This window comes from Haliotis rufescens, unplaced genomic scaffold, assembly GCF_023055435.1.
Source record: "Haliotis rufescens isolate VD_foot unplaced genomic scaffold, xgHalRufe1.0.p SCAF_316, whole genome shotgun sequence".
Classification (NCBI taxonomy): Eukaryota; Metazoa; Mollusca; class Gastropoda; order Lepetellida; family Haliotidae; genus Haliotis; species Haliotis rufescens.
Window position 1 is genome coordinate 1 of NW_025964020.1, and position 25,244 is coordinate 25,244.

General features: G+C 42.8%; 1 protein-coding gene and 1 long non-coding RNA gene across 2 annotated transcripts; both read right to left on the reverse strand.

Annotated features, from left to right (window-relative positions):
* Positions 1–6,667: 6,667 nt before the first annotated feature.
* LOC125371935 lies at positions 6,668–12,399 on the reverse strand. Its single transcript, XR_007217914.1, has 2 exons — positions 10,447–12,399; positions 6,668–10,304 (listed from the first exon to the last, which is right to left on the reverse strand). It is a non-coding gene; the product is annotated as an uncharacterized LOC125371935 (long non-coding RNA).
* Positions 12,400–14,387: 1,988 nt separating this feature from the next.
* On the reverse strand, positions 14,388–24,282 carry LOC125371609 (microtubule-associated serine/threonine-protein kinase 3-like; the record flags this gene model as incomplete). The annotated part of the gene is made up of 5 exons (XM_048380624.1): positions 14,388–15,233; positions 17,009–17,126; positions 22,019–22,186; positions 22,642–22,754; positions 24,265–24,282. Coding segments are annotated over 5 exons (652 nt in total), but the record flags the coding sequence as incomplete, so codon positions are not given.
* Positions 24,283–25,244: the final 962 nt, after the last annotated feature.

The window sequence follows — 25,244 nt, forward strand, 5'->3', positions numbered from 1 at the left end:
TGGTTGCCAAGGTTGTTGTTATGGTAACAGGTGTGGTTGCCCTGGAAGCAGGAGTGTCCTGTTATACTTTGTGACCACTCACTCACTCACTCACTCACTCATGTAGCAGATCGTGTACAGTGGTACTATAGACGGGAACAGGGATACACTGAGTTAAGGCAAGTTCACTGGCAGCTGTCTATAGCTGGGTGGGGTGGGGTGGGGCTCAATTGGATGGGGGGTTGTTTAGAGAGTGGGGATCTTTTTTTGGGAGGGGGGTAAAGAGTGGGGTGGCAGTCTTCACATTTTGTGGGTGGGGGTGGTGTTAAGAGAGTGCGGTAGCATCCTTCACATATTTTGGGGTTGGGAGTGGGATAGCCATGCAGTTAACACATGGTTAAAGTGAGTGAGTGAGTGAGTTGGGTTTAGCGCTGTTTTTTTAGCAATATTTCAGTTATATCACAGTGTGTCAGCTTATTGTGGGAGGAAATCCCGAAGTGAAGCAGGTCTCAGAAGTTTACCACTTCGGTGAAACCCACAAGCACAGGTATGGTGCTGACAAACCTAAGAACTTAACGGGGCGAACCAGGTTCGTACCTACAATCATAGGTTTCTGGCGTAGCCAAGGGATATTACTCTGTTCGGCGAATTGTGTCCCCTTGTAGCTAAAGAATTAGAGAAAAACCCACGAGCTACAAGGAAGCACGGATTGCCTGACCCGGGTTAATGAATGGAGGTACAGGTCCCCCCTGTAATTCGGAGTATCGAGTAGGTTATTGAGAGAGATAATGAAGAAAAAATGTCAACCCTACAGAAAAACTTCACTAAAGGCAGCCTATTGTTCAGATGACATTTAATGTATTTAATTTGTGACGTCAAGAACAATGGCTGAAGTAACATATTTTATTCAACGGTGACGCACGATGACATCACATGACTTCAACTGACCAATCAGCATTTAGAATCAATAAAATGCCAATACCAGAATGTTATTCTGCATGGTCATTCTACCTTTATGGGTTCCGTATTCGCCGTAATAAGCGCCCAGGGCGCTCTTAAAATTAGAAATAGGGGGCTCTTATTAGAATACTATTTTGGTAAGAAAAAAAAACAGAGTTGAAAGATCGTAAATTTTGTGGTTTATGCTGACAGCCTGAAATGATACAAAGAAAAGTCTGTGCCTATTATACACGACAAATCTATTTTCCAGAATTTAAATGCCCATAATTAAGGGTGCATATAACACACAAGTGCATATCATACACGAATAAATAAGTCTTGTGTACATTGATCAATCAGAAGGGATGCTAATTGGGATTGTACACTAGCCAATATATTAGCAAATATAGCCGCGCTTTTTAGAGCAGGGTACTTATTACGTCGAATACGGTAATATAACACTCATAACGCCCTAGACTCCAGTTGGTTCCCCACATAGGTGCAAAGTAGGAAGCCAGTCTCACTCACTCACTCACTCACTCACTCACTCACTCACTCACTCACCTGGCTAGGACTCGGGTAACCACAATTTGGTAAGTAGAGTTGCTTCCCTTAGCATTGCAAGGATAGGCTTATTGTGGGTTCTATTCGCAGATTTGCCCAGATTATGGTCCTTGGTTTGTCAGAATCATACCCATGGATGTGGTAAATGTCAACAGACCTGCCTCACTTCAGGCTGTCCGACCACATGAAGCTGACATGCCGTGATATAGCGGCAATACTGCTCAAAGCAATGTTTGATTACCTGAGTGAATGTTGGTCTGAACACGCGATGTTATAATTGTACAGTTTATGATTTGTATATAGGTTTCCATGGTGATGACATAGCACTGCAGTCAGGGTTTGCCACATATTTCTTCATAGTGTGTTACCATGGTTACAGGAGCCAGTTGCCTTTGCAATTCTGTTGAGATTCTGTAGGAAAAAACTGATGTCCAGATTTCGTTGGATAAAATTGAGATTTCTCGAATTGCGAATTTGATTGAGGATTTTCAGGAAATCTTGATTTCAAGTAATAATTTCAAGTAATGATTACAAGCCCAAACCAAATGTCTCCTCTACCCTAGATGAATTGATGTGTCCAGATAACACTGAATGATAATGAGGTGTCCAGATTATGTTGAATTATAGTGAGGTGTCCTGATGTCATTGGAGGAAACCTAGCAGTAGCCTAGTGGTTAGAGCGTTCGCTCGTCATGCCGAAAACACGGGTTCGATTCCCGACATGGGTACAATGTGTGAAGCCCATTTCTGGTGTCCCCCCGCCGTGATATTGCTGGAATATTGCTAAAAGTGGCTTAAACCATACTCATTCACTCAAGTTTATCTAATGGAATTTCTTTTGGAATAATCAACATGTCCCAATAGTCAAGTCTTCCAATTTCATGGGGGACAAAATTGAGGCCTACAGATTACGTTGGATGGGATTGAGAATGTTTAAAATCAGTGGGGGGAGTATGAGCGATGTCCTATTTATGCAGTTTCAGCAGCTTTTGTCCTGTTCAACTCTTGATAAGGATAATCACTCATATCATATATAGAGATATTATATGAGTGTTCATGTCATACTATGTTTACGACACGAGTGTCGAAATACCGGAATTTAGGCGCAAGTTTCAGAAACATAGTATGACATGGACACGAATATGCCAGCAATGTTCTATTTATTACCGAAGACACACAGAGACGAATTGTAGAGTTTACCTTTAACGACAGTAAGTCACAATAGCAGCTGAACCACAATTTGTCGAATGACGTCAACAATCTTCAGCTATGACACCGTTTCTAGTGTGACGTCATACCGACATTGCGTCACAATAAGATTCGAATGACGTCAACAATGTCGTCCGGATGACGGAAACAATACCCTGTTGTCTCATGATAAGGAAGATATGATTTGTATTAACCCCGATATGTTTGCCCCCGTAGGTTATAAATGAATAAAATATGTTATCCGTGCCCAATATGATAACATCTATGGAGGTTATTCTTTCAATCTTGAATCCTTCATTACATTATACACTTGGCATATAAGGGTTTGTTTTGTTCGTCATGGGAAGATAAAAATGTCCCTATCAAAAATGGAGTAGTATACATTGATGGAGTATGGAACATGCTGATGAAACAGCACTGAAACATGTGTGGTCCCCCCAAATGAGTTTGTGTCAGAGGTGGCTTGGTCTTCCTGCTAGAAAGGCATTACTTAACTTTCCTGTCTGCAGTGCTGATGGTGGCTTATAGAAACGGGGTTCCAGGGTGTGGGTCAACCTCGTGTTGGTATCAATGAACGCCCAGTCTTTCAGGTTCAGGAGTGTTTCTTGTGGAGTATTGCTCACACAGAAGTGCCTACCGTTATGATTTGGCTGTAGTCATTGTGAGTTTTATCCAAACATTATGGTTTTATGATGATGTAACTACATGTATTACAAAAAATATACCGTATTCGACGTAATAAGTGCCCCGCTCTAATAAGCGCCCACGGCGACATTTGCTAAGATATTGGCTAGTGAACAATCCCAATTAGCACCCCTTCCGATTGATCAATGTACACAGGACATTTATTTGCGTATAATATGCACTCGTGTGTTATATGCACCCTTAATTATAGGCAGTTAAATTCTGGAGAAATATATCTGTCGTACATAAACATTTCAGGCTGTCAACATAAACCACGAAATTTATCTTTCAACTCTGTTGGGTTTTTTCCACCAAAATATTAATCTAATAAGAGCCCCCTATTTCTAATTTTGAGAGCGCCCTGGGCGCTTATTACGTCGAATATGGTAAATCATATTTTTTTTAAAACAGACCTTTCGTAGTTACTTGATGCATTGCATGTAATTTGTTGAAGATTAACGTGGCATTCTGTCCAGACGTACACTGTAAGGAGCTCTGAATTAATATTACTTTAAGAAATATATTCGGTAATCTTATTTCTTTCAAATAGCTGTTGAGTGAGTATGTGAAAATATGTGTACAATTTTTACGAATGTAAAAGACATGCACACTTGGTACAATAAAAAATAGCTCCCAGTGGCTGACGGTGATAGAAACTTGAAACGAAAGAAACTAACCTCACCGGGTTGCTATGGTGATTACTGACAATAAATAAACAGTGAAAATGACTGCCTACTTTATCCAGATATTACTGAAAGGGAATAAATAGGCTGGGCACCTGTGCTCATGTTATCAGCCACTGGATTGCTGGTCCGGACTTGACGATTTACAGCATGTTGTGGGGTGGTCGGGTAGCCTAGTGGTTTAAGCGTTCGCTCGTCACACCAAAGACCCAGGTTCGATTTCCGACATGGGTACATTGTGTGAAGCCTGTTTCTGGTGTCCCCCGCCTTGATATTGCTGGAATATTGCTAAAAGTGGCGTAAAACCATACTCCCTCACTTCAGGATGTTGTGATATTGCTGAAATATTTCTGAGTCTTAACCTGTCCCTCACTTCACCCTTGGGACAGGATTCTATACTACACTACACTTGATAAGGATATATATTTTCTTTTCCATGATACCCCAAAATGATTTTCATGTCAAGAATATATTTAAATATTTGGCATTGTTGTCCTCATAGGTTCAGTATTATATACTACTCAAAAGAAGTTAAGGAAACCCAATTTTTGCATAAAACTATAAACTACTTTTATAACAAACACGCTTATAATGAACTGATGGATAGTAGCGTCCTTTTGCTGTATATATGCTTATGATGAACTACGGTTTTAAGAAACAAAAATTAGTGGTCCCTTTGAGTTCGTTATTACCATAGGTTACTGTAGTTATTCGATCATGTTATGACAGATTAACTGTAATCATATGAAAGTATCGGGGTTCTTTAACTCCTTGTGAGTAGTCTGTTTTATTTTGGGTTTATTCAAGAGGACCAGACCAGTGAGTTGTGATATTGTTGTGTTGTCGCACCCTGTTTGTGAGTGGACGAATGGCGCTGTGTGACAGTCTACAGTTTTACATCACATCAGTCTGGACCAGTCATCCTGGTGGCTCAGTCACTGGGGTAGCGGGGGGCACGGGGGGCCCAGTTGTCTAAGGCGCTGTGCAGAGTTGCGTCCCTTGGGCACGCCAGAAACCTACGATTGTGGGTTCGAATCCCGGTTAGCCCCGATTATGTTTCTAGGTTTGTCAGCACCATACCCATGCTCGTGGGTTTCACCAAAGTGGTAAACGTCTGAGACCTGCATCACTTTGGGCTTTCCTCCCACATTAAGCTGACACGCCGCGATATAACTGGAATACTGTTAAAAGCGGCGTTAAACCCCAACTCACTCACTCGCTGGTGTAGCTCTGATTTACTTGCAATCTGAAGTGGTGTATACTACTCAAAAGATGTTAGACAGATTAACCACAGTAATTTGAAGAATCAGGTGTTCCTTAACTTCTTTTGAGTAGTATATTAGGAAAAGACCTACCCTTGCTTGACCGGATGACATTCTTGAACCATGGTGTACATTGTAGAAGTTGAAGACATTTGAATAAACAATGAGTATTGTTTCTGCATTCTGTGTTCTTGATGTTTGATGCTCATGATATCAATCAGTGGCTGTGTCAAGATTTACAGTAATTTGTCTTCTTAGATTTTTATTTACATCCACTTGTCAGTACGAACACATGGCTGACCAACATGAGGATTGGATGGTTAACATTACTATATTCTCATATCATACATTTATATACCACAGGTATCGAGGTACTAATGCGGGTATTTAAAAGCGGTCTTATTTGTTCCCTGGCCAGTGCATCCATTTGCATTCCAGTTATCATTCTCAACTCCCTGGGGAGTATACAACCCAACCTGTTAGTTTTTATATCCGCTTCACATACCGGGTACCCATTCCCTCCTGGGTGAACAGAGGCACATTTGAACTAAGTCACTTGTCCAGGGTGACCCCACACGTTGTGACACTTGTGTTTCGGGTGTATGTACGTATCCGTGTTTCCACCATCTTGTCATCTACCGTTGGACGAGTGGGTTCTTTTGAGTGCACAGGGTGAATGTTCTGTACACTAGGAGTAGTCACAACACCTTAAAGACCTGTAAATATTGTTGGTCCCAAGGCTGAATAACAACCTGGTCACATGCGGGAACGATCTCAGGACCTGGTGCTTGCTAACCTGGCGCTTTTGACCGCTTGCCCTCACCGCCCCTAATGAGAGACCTGACCACACCCAACTTTATTACAGGCTGCTGTCGCATAGGTCTTCTTATTCAAATATTGTCAATCTTTTTATTATCAATGTCATTAACAAGGACAGTCCTATTACATATCCTTCAGTCTTGTGATATACAAGCCCTTCCAGACCCGTGAAGATCCGTGGTAGAATAGATCTTCAGCAACCCATGCTTGATGTAAAAGGCGACTATGCTTGTCATAAATGGCGACTAACTGGATCGGGTGGTCAGACTCGCTGACTTGGTTGATGCATGTCATCATATCCCAATTGCATGGATCGATGCTCATGATGTCAATCACTGGATTGTCCAGACTTGATTACTTACAGACCGCCGTCCTATAGCTGGAATATTGCTGAGTGCGGCGGTAAACAACAAACCAACCAACCAAGTTCAGTCGTCGAATGAGCCCCAACAGTCTCTCTGTCTCTCTCTCTCCTCTCATTCACGAGGAGCTGGGGATCACACGCAGATAAATAACAACAGCAAAGGGTTGATGGTTTGAAACATTTATGCATTTTCTTTATACATGCATGGGAGCCGTGAGCGTCGAGAGGCCACCCACAACTTCATATACAGCAGTCAAGCAGGATAGGTGGCAGGGACATCAGCCCTTCACACAGTACCCTCAGTGAACACTGGAGATAACTAGACATACACCACACTGGCAATATACACATTTATACACCACTTATAGTGGCAAAGGTTTGCATAACAGTGGTTAGTGAATATGAAAAACCAATTCCACAAACTGCCACATATGGACCTAAAACGGAACATATTTAGCACTTGGTGCCCAATTTCATTTCTTTGGAATACCTGAAGGCCATTTCACATATTGTGACAATATTTGATTGTAGTATCCATGGTGACAGGATGTGGAATATGACCAGAATCCGCAAGCTCCTCACAGTGATACCCCGGAGCTCTCTATACTATCACTGCCACCAGTCAAACCTCCCCACTGTGATGCGTGGCCACAACCATGCATGGAGTTGAATTCACAGCCGAATGACCGTTATGTTTACAACCAAGTGATAATGCCGTGACGTGGATACTCTTACGCTTGCTATATTATTTTCTTTGTTTATCAATCTGAATTTGCGTTTCATGACAACTATCATGTAATTGATATTGTTAGACTGTAAGGGGGAAGTTGGTTGATTTTCCATTTGTCTGCAATTGTGAACCAATCTGATCAAACAAACAAAATGGTAAATTCATCTGCAAATTATGGTCAGTCATAAACCTTTTCAAAATTCACTATGATATGGGATTAGAGGGCAAATTTCAAGATTCTTGTAATGGGCGTGCCCCTACTGGTGACAGCGATGTTACCGAGAGCGTAACGAAGGTGTCAAGCGCTGGGAGGGAGCTTGAAGAATCAGGTCCTGTGATTGGAGGGGGTGGGTGATGCTGGATGTACAGGGCATGAGACAGGTCATGAGAACACTGCAAGCAGGGCAACCAAGCGGCATTGTATTAAGTACAGCTTCAAGAACTCATATAAACACCAAAGGCCAACAAAAATTGATTGCTACATTATCACCCTGTCCTCTCACCTTCATATTTCATTATAACAGAACTGTTACAAAAACAATAGTGTCAGGGAACTGTAGCTCACCTGGATATGTACGCAACAGTTTTAAAAAACAAAGGCAGTCTGAACCTAATTCTGCTGTCTGCATTGATTTTCATCTATTCTCTGTATAAATACTAAACACTAGAACTAAAGTCTAATGAATTGACCAAAATGTCATCTAAAGGGGAAACATACATGACAAAGTCTTACAATTTCATAGGAGTGAGTGAGTGAGTGAGGTTTTACGCCGCTTTAAGCAATATTCCAGCAATATCACGGCGGGGGACACCAGAAATGGGCTTCACACATTGTACCCATGTCGGGAATCGAACCCGGGTCTTCGGCATTACAGTAGGCTACCCGACCGCCCCTTTCATAGAAGTTTTACAGCACATGGAGAGATTTAACAGCATGACTCACAGATAGCTAACTAGATAATAACTTTAATCACATATTGAACAATGACTGAGTAATGGTCATAAATATCTTTTTCAAAATGGCTGCCATGGTGGCCATATTGAAAAACTGATTCCAACCTCTTCAACAGATTCAGTGCCATCATTGTTGGGAATAAACATGTGAAGTGTCAGCTTCATTGGTCTTGTGGATTCTGAGGAGGAGAATTTTACAGAAGACAAGCAGACCAGCAGACAACGACATACGCTCACTTTCAATCGTGACCTTGAAAGATGATGTTTTTAAAAATAAAACCCCCTCCTCCTTCACTACATTGATAAATTTGGATCATAATGTAATAATTAATTTCTTGTGGCCAGAGATTAGTGTTGGTGAAAAATATAGTTTGGCTGGAAATACATTCCCCACCCCTCACTCAGCCTGTCCTACACCGTCACTGTGACTTTACCAAGCCACTTTACATTTACCCTTATAGTTCAGGAGGGACAGTGTTCCTGGAACTGCCAGCCAAACCAAGGCCAAGTGCCCTTCAAATGTAGTAATGCAATATTTTACAAATTGGTGTGAGTTGATTATGAAATCGAGGCCCTGTTAAAAAATAACTCAATCTTGGGACATTCATCTTCCAGCCAAACTATTTTTGACATACATGAACAATTTGAAATGTATCCAAGACAATGACAAGGAGTCAGCAGCCTCCATGAATGATGATAGCTTATGTACAGGGAAGTGAGGACAGCAAGTAACAAACATTGTACACAGGGTATAAACAGTTGTATATGTACAGGAGAGGGTACTGCATGGAGGGGGATATGAGCCATACCGCCCGGTAGAAAGTATGTATATATAACAGTGGACATATCTTAGAAAAAAACAACAATATACATAGCACTGTCAAAACAGTCATACAATAAGAATTGGATCAGCTTGTGAGCCAGCATATAAACAACAATAACAGACTCAATGGTCATGAATACCAATGGAAAAAAAACAAATCCTATGAAAATATGACCTTAACAGATCACCATACATTAGGTATGGCAGGGGGATACAAACATCAAGCCGTCACAATAAAAGTTAAAGTTGCGATAAAAAAATTACAAAATATACTTTAGCTAAGAGGGCATGCCTTGTGTGTAACATATGTTCTAAGTCAACCGTATAAAACATACACACTCCCAATTGTCCTGACTAACTTACTGGTTTCAATGGTCCCAGGCTCAAACCTGAATTGATTCAGCCAGATTCCACCTTATTCAGTAATTGCTGGGGCAGCGAAAAAGGTCAAGGTCGTAAACACTCGATCAAGGTCATCAGCACAAAGTCCAGTGTCATAAGCACAAGGTTAAGGTCATAAGCACTAGGTCATGGTTTCCATGCAATGTCAAAGCCAAATTTTCCAAAGCTTTGACGAATGGAGCATAAAAAGGAGCATGTACTGCCTCCATGAAGTCATGACAGAAATCAGAGTATCCATGGTATCAGCAATGGGAAAAACACTGCACAATAGCAAAACAATAGGAAAAAGATTGTAACTTTGTATGACAGTTATAACCATAGAGTTTTAAGTTTGGGCCTGACAGCAGCCTTCAGCACCAGATCCGACAAAGTTCAGGGTCCAAGACATGAATATACAGTTTAATATGGCAATTAACACTAGCCCACTGCCAGTACAGATGCAAGGTGCTAGTAAATCGGTTGTGCTTCACACAACTGTGAACAGTATTTCACATATACTACTCAAAACAAGTCAAAGAACACCCACAAATGGAAGGTTGTGTGCACCCACCAGCCATGACAGACTAACTATAGTCATAAGAAAACATTGGGCTGTCTTTAACTTCTTTTTGAGTAATATACATGGTGTTTCAGTTTGTGTTAGGAGGAAAGACAGAGTGATGCAGTTCTTCGACGTTTACCACTCTGGTGAAACCCACAACACGGGTATGGTACAGAAAACACCGTGACAATCAAGGTGGATCTAGGATTCGAACCCATGATCACAGGTTCACGGCATGCCTGAGGGAGGAATTGCAGCACACTGCAGCACCTTAGGTGACTGGGCTACCCTTGGCCCTCAAACCAGGGCCACCCCTTGCCCTCAAACCAGGGCCACCCCTGGCCCTTAAACCTGGGCCACCCTTGGCCCTCAAACCAGGGTCAACCCTGCCCTTAAACCTGGGCCACCCTTGGCCCTCAAACCAGGCCACCCCTGGCCCTTAAACCTGGGCCACCCCTGGCCCTCAAACCAGGGCCACCCCTGGCCCTTAAACCAGGGCCTGTAGAGTGTGGAGGACACTGCCGATGTGAGTGCAAATAATACTTTGGTTAACATGTACAAGGAAGAAGATATCGCATTGGCCTATAATGATAGACTCAACTACTTATTTCACACTTAGATGTTTAGTATTTCCCATTAATATACACATGTAATATATAGTATATTCCAAGGAAAATATAGTTTCATGCAAAGTTTTTAAGTTTGCAAATGAGGGCCTTGTACTGATTACCTACCTCGTTAAGATAACCTTGAACCTGTGTTGCTGCTTGTAACAGAGACTGAGGACATCTCATAGTTCAGTTTAAGAACAAAATGTCCAGTCGAATGGTAGGAATTTGTCATTTTTCAAAGGTGAACAACAGCAAATAAAAACCTTATCTGACAATATTTATGTCATCTGGAACGTCAGTCTTGATCCCAAAGCTAGTTTCCTTCCGCAACACAGAATTCAGGGCCTCCTTCCACTGTTGAAATTCTATCGTCGACTTACGATAGTCGCAGCACTCGTATCATCTTATAGCGCATGACCCAGTAGTTAATAAGTGTCAATTAACAAATGCAAAATACAAATAATTCCTGTGTGAAATTGCAGTTCTAGACAGCTGTGTACATTATCCTACCTATTCTGGTCAACACACCTTATTAATCACGACAGAAGAACTCTGACATTCCAAAAGAACTCAGCCACAACAGGACTACGCCGTTTGCATGTTTTTTTCAACAGAACAGCCAGTCCAAGTTGAGACAAACCGTGTTTGCAACCTTCTAGTGCCTAGGCTGTGTGAGTGAGTGAGTGAGTATGGCATAACTCAGCTTTTAACAGTATTCCAATTATATTACTTCTTGTCAGCTTAAAGTGGGAGGAAAGCCCGAAGTGATGCAGGTCTCAGATGTTTACCACTTTGGTGAAACCCACCAGCCCGGGTATGGTGCTCACTAAACCTAGAAACATAATCAGGGTGAACCGGGATTCGAACCCACAATCATACACTGCACAGCAAATCGCGGCACCTAAGACAACTGGGCCATCTGTGCCCCCGACTCTTACAGGAGACTTATCAAGTTAAAGATGCTCCTATTTTGAATGCAATAATATACGACTCAACATTTGAACAACATTCATCTTCAGTCAATGGTGTGGTCCTTAGCAAATGTTGAGCAGCATTACTCAATTGGTACACCCATCCTGCAGGAATCTGTATATTCTAGCACAGCATAGACGCTGTGGGGATGTACGGTCAAGGTGCCCCTATCAGCGTTATCTCAATTGATACTCATATCCTGCAGGAATCTGTATATTCCAGCACAGCATAGACGCGGTGGGGATGTACCGTCAAGGTGCCCCTATCAGCGTTATCTCAATTGATACTCATATCCTGCAGGAATCTGTACATTCCAGCATAGCATAGACGCTGTGGGGATGTACGGTCAAGGTGCCCCTATCAGCTTTATCTCAATTGATACACCCATCTTGTAGGAATCTGTATATTCTAGCACAGCAATGAGCATAGACGCTGTGGGGATGTACGGTCAAGGTGCCCCTATCAGCGTTATCTCAATTGATACTCATATCCTGCAGGAATCTGTATATTCTAGCATAGCATAGACGCAGTGGGGATGTACGGTCAAGGTGCCCCTATCAGCGTTTGTCAACTGATCACCCATCTTGTCTATTCTATCAGAAGGTATGTACTAGATCAAATGGTCTCACAGAGATTTACAGAAATCAGAAATCAGGAGGGTAGTCGTAAGAGAAATTTTACAAAAAAAACCAATAATAAACATGTCATAAATATGCATACAAATTCACGCACTATTTGCAGGTATTTGGAAGAATAAAGACACACCCACCCAGAATCAATGCCGAATTTCATTTTCAGTGATGAACACCACAAACAATATACTGTAAATCTGGAAATTAATGTGTCTCCAAATTAATACGACTGCTGACCCCTAGCCAAAAAATGCGACTCAAAATCAATGCGACTCCCCCCACCCCATCCCCAGTGGAATGATAGGAATCCTTACCCTAATCCAATCAAACAGTGGTCAATGATGCCTAGTTTGACACGAGTGGGTAGAACTCTTGACCCCAGCAGTGATAACTCACCGGATGCCCTTTGTGTAATTCCTATTCTTTAAATGACATTGTTATGTACTTGTTACAACTGCTGCTCAATAAACCATGTTTGTGTATATATTCAGGTTGGTATTTCCGCTATCCAAAGTGTGCGCTATCCGAAGTCATATTGTTGATAGTCATTTTGGAGACATAAATACGAAGTTTCATTAATGCGAACAAAGACCACTCGCATTTTATCATTTAATTCATGCTCGCGTTAACTTCAAGATTTACAGTACCTCGTAACATAGGATTATCCTATAACACGTATGTCCCATTGTACGCAATAGATGCCAGGAAATTTGTTGTGCCTGCTAAATCCCAGTATGAGATGACCACAATAAAGCTAACTTGGTGAGAACACTACGGCCTTTTTGAGACGACTTGGAGTCAGTTGGCTTTAACATTGCTTTGAATGTGAGTGAGTCAGCTTAATGTGGGAGGAAAGCCCGAAGTGATGCAGGTCTCAGACGTTTACCACTTCGGTGAAACCAACGAGCACGGGTATGGTGCTGACAAACCTAGAAACATAATCGGGGCGAACCGGGATTCGAACCCACAGTCATAGGTTTCTGGCCTGCCCAAGGGACGCAACTCTGCACAGCGAATCGCGGCGCCTTAGACGACTGGGCCACCCGTGCCCCCAACATTGCTTTGAAGAGAATTTCAGTTATACTCCATGTGTCAACTTGACGTGGGGGCAAAGCCAGGAAGTTAGCCAGGTCTCAGACGTTTAGCACTCTGGTGAAACCCATGAGCTGACGAACCTAGAAACATAATCGGAGTGAACAAAGATTTAAACCCTCGACCAAAGGTTTCTGGGTGTGTCCAAGTGACGGAAGTCACAGGTCAACTCAGATCTATCATTATCAGTATCGAGATGTTACCTTCAATATACAATTAACTACTCTTGATCATTCGTATTGTTAAACCGAAATATAATCTAAAGTTCATGTACCCTTAAACTTTTCTGTTTCATTACAATAATTTACCCACGAACCATAAAATGTTAGAACCGGACGCCATCTTGTTTCCTAGCAGACGAGTCAATATTCATCACGTGACAAGTCAATACTGATCATGTGACAAGTCAATACTGATCATGTGACAAGTCAATACTGATCATGTGACAAGTCAATGTTTGAGGTCAGTGTCAGTCACGTGATTTGGGGGTCAACATTGAAACGTATTTTTTTGTCACGTGGTACGGAATAACCAATGGAATAGCAAGATTCTTAATAGAGGCATAACCAGCTATAATGAACACATTCTTAATGAAAGATTATCTAGAAGTTCGCCTACAGTAATAGTTACCGTATTTATCATTATTGACACTGAGATATTCACCTGTGCAGCTGTTCTTCATGAATAATCAAGATATTCAGCTGTCAAGTTAATTGTCAGGATTATCTTCGTACCAATATCATGAACAGTTTAGTAAATCTTCATGAACACATCTATCATGAAAGGTATGATCTAGATGCCCACCTACAAGTATGTTGACCAGGCTAAATGGTAAACAGAGTGTCAGCTTGACGAACAACATGCTTTGTACAAGTGGCCAGGGCATGTTTATCAAAAGGTGCATCTGGCGTGTGGATATGCAATTCAAAGAGAAAAACCAGCTCTTGAAGAATGGCATACTTGTCCCAACATTACAGCAACAGAAATAGGCAATTTGTGGGCGTGTCCCAATGTTACAGTGACAGAAACATGTAACTTGTGGGCGTGTCCCAATGTTACAGTGACAGAAACATGTAACTTGTGGGCCTGTCCCAATGTTACAGTGACAGAAACATGTAACTTGTGGGCGTGTCCCAATGTTACAGTGACAGAAACATGTAACTTGTGGGCGTGTCCCAATGTTACAGTGACAGAAACATGTAACTTGTGGGCCTGTCCCAATGTTACAGTGACAGAAACATGTAACTTGTGGGCGTGTCCCAACGTTACAGTGACGGAAACATGTAACTTGTGGGCGTGTCCCAATGTTACAGTGACAAAAACGGAACTTGTGGGTGTGTCCCAATGTTACAGTGACAAAAACGTAACTTGTGGGCGTGTCCCAATGTTACAGTGACAGAAACAAAGTAGAAAAGTCTCCTCTCTTGGTGCGGCTGAAATGAATAGAGTCACAGCCTCATGGGATATACGGACATAAATACTAACGTACTAAAAGCATAAGTGACTCTCCGCCACACGACCCCAGGAACCTGCGAGGGGTAGGACCAGACCGAGGCAGCCTCACTTTGATTGTAGAGTGAGTATAAATTATTTGATTACGACACGTCTACAGCAGAACAGTCTCAAGTCACATGGCACTCTGCCCACGTCTCTTCTCAATACAATCAGTCCAGGCGTATCAAACGTGGCGACAGTGCCCCCTGGTGGTTGGTAGAATCATCACACTCCCTACTTTTTTTCATCGATTGTTTTTAACAAACGTATCCAGAATGTCCTCGGCCATTTTGAGGTTGTTGTGCGACACTCTCAAGGCCTCCACTGCTTTGAGGCGATCGTAGCCCCGGTCTACGAGTATGGTGACGTGCTCCTCATTTAAACTGCCCACAATCGTTCCATTGTTCTCCTTGTTTAGGTCCTGGTTCTCTCGCAGTCCCTCGCGCCGAGCGGGCAGGGGAATATCATTCACATCTCCACTGAAACAACACACACATCCAATACTAATTAACCATATCTGATGGCCCCAGCTGTCACATTAGTGTAGAATAGTGGGCAGATCGATCTCATTAACTCATAGAAACAACATCAAAATACTATCATACATTCATATTTTCCCAACAAACACATGTAATTATTTTTGATTTTGTATTTATTTTGTGCCAGATGTAAAAGAGCTGGAATGCAGGGGGATTACAGGACCCTTCCCCTTCAATGACTTGATATACCCTCCCCTCAATGATTCATTATTCCTTACCACTCAATGACTCGCTATACCCTCCCCCTCAATGATTCTATATTCCCTCCCCATCAATGATTCTATATTCCCTCCCCCTCAATGATCAATGATTCCATATTCCCTCCCCTCAATGTGTTATATTCCCTCCCCTCAATGATTCATTATTCCTTACCACTCAATGACTCGCTATACCCTCCCCCTCAATGATTCTATATTCCCTCCCCATCAATGATTCTATATTCCCTCCCCCTCAATGACTCGATATTCCCTCCCCATTAATGACTCGATATACCCTCCCCCTCAATGATTCTATATTCCCTCCCCCTCAATGATTCTATATTCCCTCCCCCTCAATGATCAATGATTCCATATTCCCTCCCCTCAATGTGTTATATTCCCTCCCCTCAATGACTCCACATACCCTTCCTCTCAATGATTCTATATTCCCCTCAATGATTCCATATTCCCTCCCCTCAATGCTATATTCCCACCGCCTCAATAATTCTATATTCCCTCCCCCTCAATGACTCGATATACCCTCCCCCCTTAATGATTCTATATTCCCTCCCCCTCAATGATTCCATATTCCCTCCCATCAATGCAATATTCCCTCCCCTCAATGACTCCATATTCCCTCCCCTTCAATGATTTTATATTGCCTCCCCTCAATGACTCGATATACCCACCCCCTCAATGATTATATTCCCTCCCCCTCAATGACACAATATACCTTCCCCCTCAATGATTCTATATTCCCTCCCCCTCAATGACTCCATATAGCCTTCCCCCTCAATGATTCTATATTCCCTTCCCCTCAATGATTCTATATTCCCTACCCCTCAATGGTTCCATATTCCCTACCCTCAATGATTCTATATTCCCTCCCCTTAATGACTCCATATACCCTGCCCCTCAATGATTTTATATTCCCTCCCCTCAATGATTCTATATTCCCTCCCCCTCAATGATTCCATATACCCTCCCCCTCAATGATTTTATATTCCCTACCCCTCAATGATTCTATATCCCCCCTCAATGATTCTATATTCCATCCCCTCAATGATTCCATCTACCCTCCCCCTCAATGATTCTATATTCCCTCCCCCCTCAATGATTCCATATACCCTCCCCCACTCAATGATTCAATATACCCTCTCCTCAATGATTCCATATACCCTCCCACTCAATGATTCTCTCGTCCCTCCCCTTGTGAAGGGTGGAGGTGTTGGTCCGTGCGGCGAAGGTGTGTCATTGTGGGGTGAAGATGTACCATTGTGGGGGTGGAGGTGTGGGCCTGTGGGGTGGAGGTATGTCATTGTGGGGTGGAGGTGTGTCATTGTGGGGTGGAGGTATGTCATTGTGGGAGGGAGGTGTGTAATAGTGGGGTGGAGGTGTGTAATAGTGGGGTGGAGGTGTGGGTCTGAGGGATGGAGGCGTTGGTATGCGGGGGAGGTGTGTGACTGTGGGGGAGGTGTGTGACTGTGGGGTTGAGAGGCTCAGGTTTGCTGTACTTACTGTGACTGAACAGGAGCTGGCTGTTTGGCCCTGGGCATATGGGCAGGTGGGCAGGCATATTCACTTGGAAGTCGATGTAACTGGGGGGGAGCGTTTCCTGTCACGGAGAAAATAGTTCCTGTAAAATGTGAGTGAAGCATGAGGAAAGCATTAGGCAAAGCATGCTGGGTAAGCAAATAAGGGCAAGCACAGGCATGCAACTTAAAAACAGCAGAGTCAAGCATGACAAAAATTCAACATAAAAAACAAAATATGGGAACAAAGTGTTTGTTCACATGAATGCTTTGCATGAAAGATCAAGTCAAACATGTTATATATGTGCCAAAGTAATATATTTCTACCTCAACAAGTGCATCACGTCTCAAGAAAGTCGAGAGAACATTGCATACAACTATTCAGGGATATGTTAAGTGCATCGTAAAACCTTCCAGAATTGTTTTGTTGAGGAATTGGTGAGAATTAGAGCCCTAAGTTCTTGTGATTGTGCAGCCTAGTGTTAATGTCAACATCCATGCAGAGGTGTTTACTCATTCAGCCATCCGGGAAGATCCCGTAGAATCCCGGGTAGAATAGGTCTTCAGCAACCCATGCTTGCCTTAAAGGGCGACTATGCTTGTCGTAAGAGGCGACTAACGGGATCGGGTGATCAGGGTTGCTGACTTGGTTGATGCATGTCATCGTATCCCATTCGTGTGGATCAATTTTCATGATGTCAATCACTGGAATGTCTGGTCCTGACAAGATTATTTACAGACTACCGTCATATAGCTGGAATATTGCTGAGTGCGGCGTTAAACAACAAACAAACAAACCAACAAAACAAACAAAACTCATTCAGCAGATCCTGAGAGTGAGTGAGTGAGTGAGGGATGACTGCATTATTCCAGCTCTATCCCTATGGCAGGCTGTGAGTAATGGACCAGACAAACCAGTGACTGAAAGGACGTCAGTAAATCCCCACCATCAGGGTACAGACACACCATCAACCCTGTCACAGAGAACTCATCCCAGACTGTAGGTGATGGGTCACTAACTCTACTCTACTGCATGGTACTCAAGATGAGTGAGTGAGTGAGTGAGTGAGTGAGTGAGTGAGTGACCCTGTCACAGAGAACTCATCCCAGACTCTAGGTGATGGGTCACTAACTCTACGCAACTGCATGGTACTCAAGATGAGTGAGTGAGTGAGTAAGGTTTTACGGCGCTTTTAGCAATATTCCAGCAATATCACCACGGGGACACCAGAAATGGGCTTCACACATTGTACCCATGTCGGGAATTGAACCCGGGTCTTCGGCATGACGAGCGAACGCTTTAACCACTAGGCTACCCGACCACCCTGGTACTCAAGATGAGTGAAGGACCCAAATGGTAATTGTTGTTTATAACCATCCCAATATTTAATTATATATATTTACTTACACTTTATAACTGTGTGGTTTATATGGTATTGTTTTTAAAAAACAACAACATAAATACAAAAAAGTACACAGGGTGGAAATTAACGCTCACCTATAGGCCCGAGGCCAGTAGAAAATACCTCGGGCTAATATAATCATACTTCTACTTAGCTATAGGCCGTTTTTTTAACACATGCTGTTAATTATCTTCCTCTCGATTCCCCAAATCGCTGCGCTAGACATCTTTCAAGTCTTAAAAGATTGAGTTAAAAGATTAGTTAATAAATATGGCAAATATTTGCCCGTTTTCACCATGTGTAAACTTTGATGGACACCTGTAGCGAACTTAAACTTGCTGACCTGCTGTCTGCTGTATAGGTAACCTATACCTAACAAGTATGCTACAAGACGTGCTACTCCATGTATAACCCTGTAATGTCATATACTGAACTGAATAAAAAATATTTTTAAAAAAAGAAAAAAAAGATTTAAATTTGAGAGTCTGCTTATTTTTTAAGGACTAGTAACAATTCCGAAAGGCCTGTGTTTTTCTAGTTAATTTCCATCACTGGCACGGCACAAGACAGAAGACAAATGATCGTGACAGTGTGACCACGTGACTCTGAGACAGTGTGACAGTGAGACTGACCAAGACTTCAGCGTCACAAGCAGAGACATAAGGTTCAACACATGAAGCTTCAGGATATTTTCTGAGTATGACATATCTCACATGGGATAATATCTCACCGTATTCAAGTTACCAAGACAACAGACAAGTATTTTATTGAAATGGCGATATGAGTTCTATAAGCATGCACGTCAAGCCCATGGTGACTCCAGGCCAGATTAGGTGCCCACTACGTGTACCCTATGCTTGTGGTAATACTGCTGATTCAGCACCTATCTCTCCATAGGGGACACAGCTGATGAGTGAATGTATGATGACTGAATGTATGCTTGTGGTAATACTGCTGATTCAGCACCTATCTCTCCATAGGGGACACAGCTGATGAGTGAATGTATGATGACTGAATGTATGCTTGTGGTAATACTGCTGATTCAGCACCTATCTCTCCATAGGGAACACAGCTGATGAGTGAATGTATGATGACTGAATGTATGCTTGTGGTAATACTGCTGATTCAGCACCTATCTCTCCATAGGGGACACAGCTGATGAGTGAATGTATGCTTGTGGTAATACTGCTGATTCAGTACCTATCTCTCCATAGGGAACACAGTTGATGAGTGAATGTATGATGACTGAATGTATGCTTGTGGTAATACTGCTGATTCAGCTCCTATCTCTCCATAGGGGACACAGTTGATGAGTGAATGTATGATGACTGAATGTATGCTTGTGGTAATACTGCTGATTCAGCACCTATCTCTCCACAGGGAACACAGCTGATGAGTGAATGTATGCTTGTGGTAATACTGCTGATTCAGCACCTATCTCTCCATAGGGGACACAGCTCATGAGTGAATGTATGATGACTGAATGTATGCTTGTGGTAATACTGCTGATTCAGCTCCTATCTCTCCATAGGGGACACAGTTGATGAGTGAATGTATGATGACTGAATGTATGCTTGTGGTAATACTGCTGATTCAGCACCTATCTCTCCACAGGGAACACAGCTGATGAGTGAATGTATGCTTGTGGTAATACTGCTGATTCAGCACCTATCTCTCCATAGGGGACACAGCTCATGAGTGAATGTATGATGACTGAATGTATGCTTGTGGTAATACTGCTGATTCAGCTCCTATCTCTCCATAGGGGACACAGCTGATGAGTGAATGTATGATGACTGAATGTATGCTTGTGGTAATACTGCTGATTCAGCTCCTATCTCTCCATAGGGGACACAGTTGATGAGTGAATGTATGATGACTGAATGTATGCTTGTGGTAATACTGCTGATTCAGCTCCTATCTCTCCATAGGGGACACAGCTGATGAGTGAATGTATGATGACTGAATGTATGCTTGTGGTAATACTGCTGATTCAGTACCTATCTCTCCATAGGGAACACAGCTGATGAGTGAATGTATGATGACTGAATGTATGCTTGTGGTAATACTGCTGATTCAGCATCTATCTCTCCATAGGGGACACAGCTGATGAGTGAATGTATGATGAGTGAATGTATGCTTGTGGTAATACTGCTGATTCAGCACCTATCTCTCCATAGGGAACACAGCTGATGAGTGAATGTATGATGAGTGAATGTATGCTTGTGGTAATACTGCTGATTCAGCACCTATCTCTCCATAGGGGACACAGCTGATGAGTGAATGTATGATGACTGAATGTATGCTTGTGGTAATACTGCTGATTCAGCTCCTATCTCTCCATAGGGAACACAGCTGATGAGTGAATGTATGATGAGTAAATGTATGCTTGTGGTAATACTGCTGATTCAGCACCTATCTCTCCATAGGGGACACAGCTGATGAGTGAATGTATGATGACTGAATGTATGATGACTGAATGTATGATGAGTGAATGTATGATGAGTAAATGTATGCTTGTGGTAATACTGCTGATTCAGCACCTATCTCTCCATAGGGGACACAGCTGATGAGTGAATGTATGATGACTGAATGTATGATGAGTGAATGTATGATGAGTGAATGTATGATGAGTAAATGTATGATGAGTGAATGTATGATGACTGAATGTATGATGAGTGAATGTATGCTTGTGGTAATACTGCTGATTCAGCACCCATCTCTCCATAGGGGACACAGCTGATGAGTGAATGTATGATGACTGAATGTATGATGACTGAATGTATGATGAGTGAATGTATGATGAGTAAATGTATGATGAGTGAATGTATGATGACTGAATGTATGATGAGTGAATGTATGATGAGTGAATGTATGATGACTGAATGTATGATGAGTGAATGTATGATGACTGAATGTATGCTTGTGGTAATACTGCTGATTCAGCACCTATCTCTCCATAGAGGACACAGCTGATGAGTGAATGTATGCTTGCACATATCTCACATATGGCATATACCACACAGGCATCCTTGGAGTAGCATAATATTTGTATTACTAAGTAGTGTAAATATCACACACAGACATCCCTGGAGTGGTATAATACTTGTATTACACAGCAGTGCATATGACATCACACAAACATCCTCGGAGCGGTATAATAACGCAGTGTATATAGACAATACAGACAAGATGCAGAAGGTGGTTATCTGTAGCAATATGTAGCATTTAGTCTCCAGTAGTTAAGCACAGCAGACCACTGCTCTCATAGATCTTATACGGTTTAGACACAATAATGCATACTGCAGACAGAACAAGAGATCAATATAGAAGTGGCAAAGGGAACAAAGCAAATAGCTGCCACAGGAAAAAGCTCATATAATGAGATCACTGCCTAAGGCATAACTTTTGCAGAGTCTCAAAACCTAGCTTACATAGCCTCCACTTCCCGTCTTGACCCCTCCCTGTTATTGTCTGGTAACTACACAGTGATTAATGGCTTTCCTGCTTGGGTATATCTGCCCCTAACATTGCCTATTGCCACTGAATTCCCCAACCCCTTGTGTAAGGATGCTGGTATGCTGATGCCGTACCTCCCTCAGGTGACGGCGGGTGTTTGGAGATGCCCTCCGACGTGGGGGAGGTGTTGATGAGGGGGTGCACGCCAGGCAGGGGTTTGTCGTAGTGCGAGTCCGGCTCCGTGTCAACGGTCTTCACAGTGTGGCCGGGGATGTCGTACCTTAGCTCCGCATAGGACACTCCTGAAACACAGGCTACATCTTAGACACTGCCACCCTTCCCTCTAAACACTTACTACACCTGCACCCAGAAGCCGAACTTGAGTTAACATTCCGCTGCTACACAGTGGGATCCTCTGGAGCCACAAGGGGTTGAGTTTAGGGGTTAGAGGTTCGTGGACACCATGTGAGGAGATATTCTCAAGCTAAACATTAGTGTGATGTTACTTTCTGTACACTGACTTTTACCAGACACAAGACATAAACTAGGCTCTCCACAAGGGAACGTTCCCATCTAATGTGCGAGAGTGGGGTGTATGAGAGGGTGGAATATGAGAGTGGGGCGTTGGAGCGAGTGGAATATGAGAGAGTGGGGCGTGGGAGAGAGTGGGTGAGTGAGTGAGTGAGTGGGTAAGTGAGTGAGTGGTAGCTAGCAGCAGCCAAGTGTTCAGGTGTGTGTGAGGACAGCTGTATCTAACCTTGGTCCTTCTCTGCGGGCGTCACGTTGATGACCGTCCTCTGGGGTACTGTCGGCCGCTGGAGGCGTGGCGTGTCTTCGTCGTCTGCTGGCGGGGTGGGTGGAAGCTGACGTCTGTCAACACAACACAACACAACACATCTCGTCACTCAGCAAACACAGAAAACCTCACACATAATGGAGAAACTTTCGAATACTGACAGTAGTGCTTAATGTTTGTTTGTGTGCTCTCAGCCATGAACACTGGGCCAGACAAACCAGTGATTAACACAAAGACTAACATCCCATGTAGTCAGAGTATGACACAGCAAGTCTGTTTGTCTGTTGCTTAATGCCACACTCAGCGCTATTCAAGCAATGTGACGGCAGTCTGAAATATTTGTTTGTTTGTGTGTTTGTTTGTTTGTTTGTTGTTTAACGCCGCACTCAGCAGTATTCCAGCTATATGACGGCGCCTGTAAAAAAATCGAGTCTGGACCAGACAATCCAGTGATGGACATCATGAGCATCGATCTAAGCAATTGGGATCACTCACTCACTCACTCACTCACTCACTCGGTACACCAGTGTTGGGTACCTGCGACATAATAACGCTTCGTTCAGTTTAGCAACTGTTTGATGCGTCCATATAATCACCATGGCTGGGCGGGTGCGCTTCGCGAGACGAGTATGAACGTTATCAGCCAGGCGAACCAGAGCAGGGTCCCTTTTCACAAAGCGATCGTAGGGCTACGACTACCGTAACTCCTATACCTTAACATAGACTTACGACCGTCTTAGGTCTACGATCTCTTTGTGAAACGGGCCCGCAATGCAGACTGGACGCCAATCCGACACGAAACACATGTACGGATTCGGACCTCTTCTGATCACATAGCCAACCAACATAATACTAAGTTTTAATTAGCCAAGTCATTCATTATGCGATGCATACATATATAATTGGTAATTCCCTGAAGGTATCCCTAACCAGTAAACAGGCAAATAACATTGTCTAACGTGGAGCTGATCAGGATGATATATTAAATTTGTACTTTCATTGATTGAAATGTATTTATTTCGATTCAGGTTTAAACACGTTGCAAAGCACAGATCCGGATGACAGACACAGCGGTTTTCTGGAGCGTTTCGATATAGAGTTCACGCCTTTGTCAAGCTGAATGACTGTAAGAATCAACATGGATACATCCCTGGATGCGAAAGTAAACACAGAAGTGCTTATCCACTGAAGTTTTCTTATTTACTCACCAACTTGTTGAATGCCAATAAAACAGTTTTGTCTTACTCTTTTTTGTATATTTTTATTTTCAGTTCTTGATTTTTTTGTTCATCATAAGTAAGAGCTTGTGTTTGAGTAATGAATACGCCCGGAATTCTTTCTTGTGAAAGCTTAACACCAAAAGTTTGAATATATGTATTTTGATATGATGGTAATGATCGCACAACACAGCCAGATGTTATGTTATTACCTATATGACTTATATATGAAATACATGAGCGAAAAAAAATGATTGTCATAGTATAGTCAACCAGTGTGAAGACCGATACCATGTAGTGCAGGTGAAATATTATTTGAATGCCTTCACACGGGCACTGACGAAGATTGTACAGGGTTATACTATACCTTTGTTTAAGCTGTGCCCTTAATACGAAACGACTGCATCAGCATGCGGAAGCTGTTGTTGTTGTCGTGGTTGTGATTGACTGCCAGACATGAGGCCGGATGACTCGGGGCACATGCGGTTGTATGTTTGGTTATGCCTAAAATTGTCTGCCCTTTGACCGTTTGGCTTGGAGTGAGTTGCCCCTTTCGGCCTTGCTCGGGGGGTGGGGAAAGGTGGTCGGTGGAGCAGCGCATACTGCGTACCAAATTAGTTGACAACGTTGCGGAAGTAGTTCCTGGATGAATACTACACATTGTATAATACTTGAAGTTTTGTAAATACGCAACAAGAGCCTAAACCACAAAGACAGACACGACTGATAAAATGGAAAACGAAAAGAACAAAGCTTTTCGTTGATTATGAATAATATTTCTGGAATATTGTATGTTATATTTATATAAATTCTACCATTTCTCAGCGCACTATTTAAACTTTAAATCAAAAATTCCTTTTACTATAAGTAATAACCATTGATGGATGCATGTCAATGAATCTCAAATGCACGACAATTCATTTGGTAAAGCTTGGATGGTGTCGTCCGTTGTCCGTCGTCTGTACGTCAACAATTGATTCCATCGACTTCTTCCTCTGAACCACTTATTGGAAATAAACGAAATGTGACTGGAATTCAAAACTTACAAATGGTGGGGGCTGACACTACCCACCCCCCTTCCCCACCCCCACCCCCACACTGAGGGGCAGGGCCATATAGGGGTATTTGGATGCCTCGGCGCCCCCCCCCCCCCCCCCCCCTTTCCTCCTCCCCCCCTTTCCTCCCTCTCTCTCCCCCCACTCCCACCCACCCCAGCCTCCTTCTCTCGAGGCCCTTCAAAATGGCGTTATCTTTTCCACGAAACTTAATTAGGGCGATGTGATGAGCGTGACTGTTCTTTGAAAATGGATAGATGCGACTTTAATTATTGTCATGCAGCTTCGGATG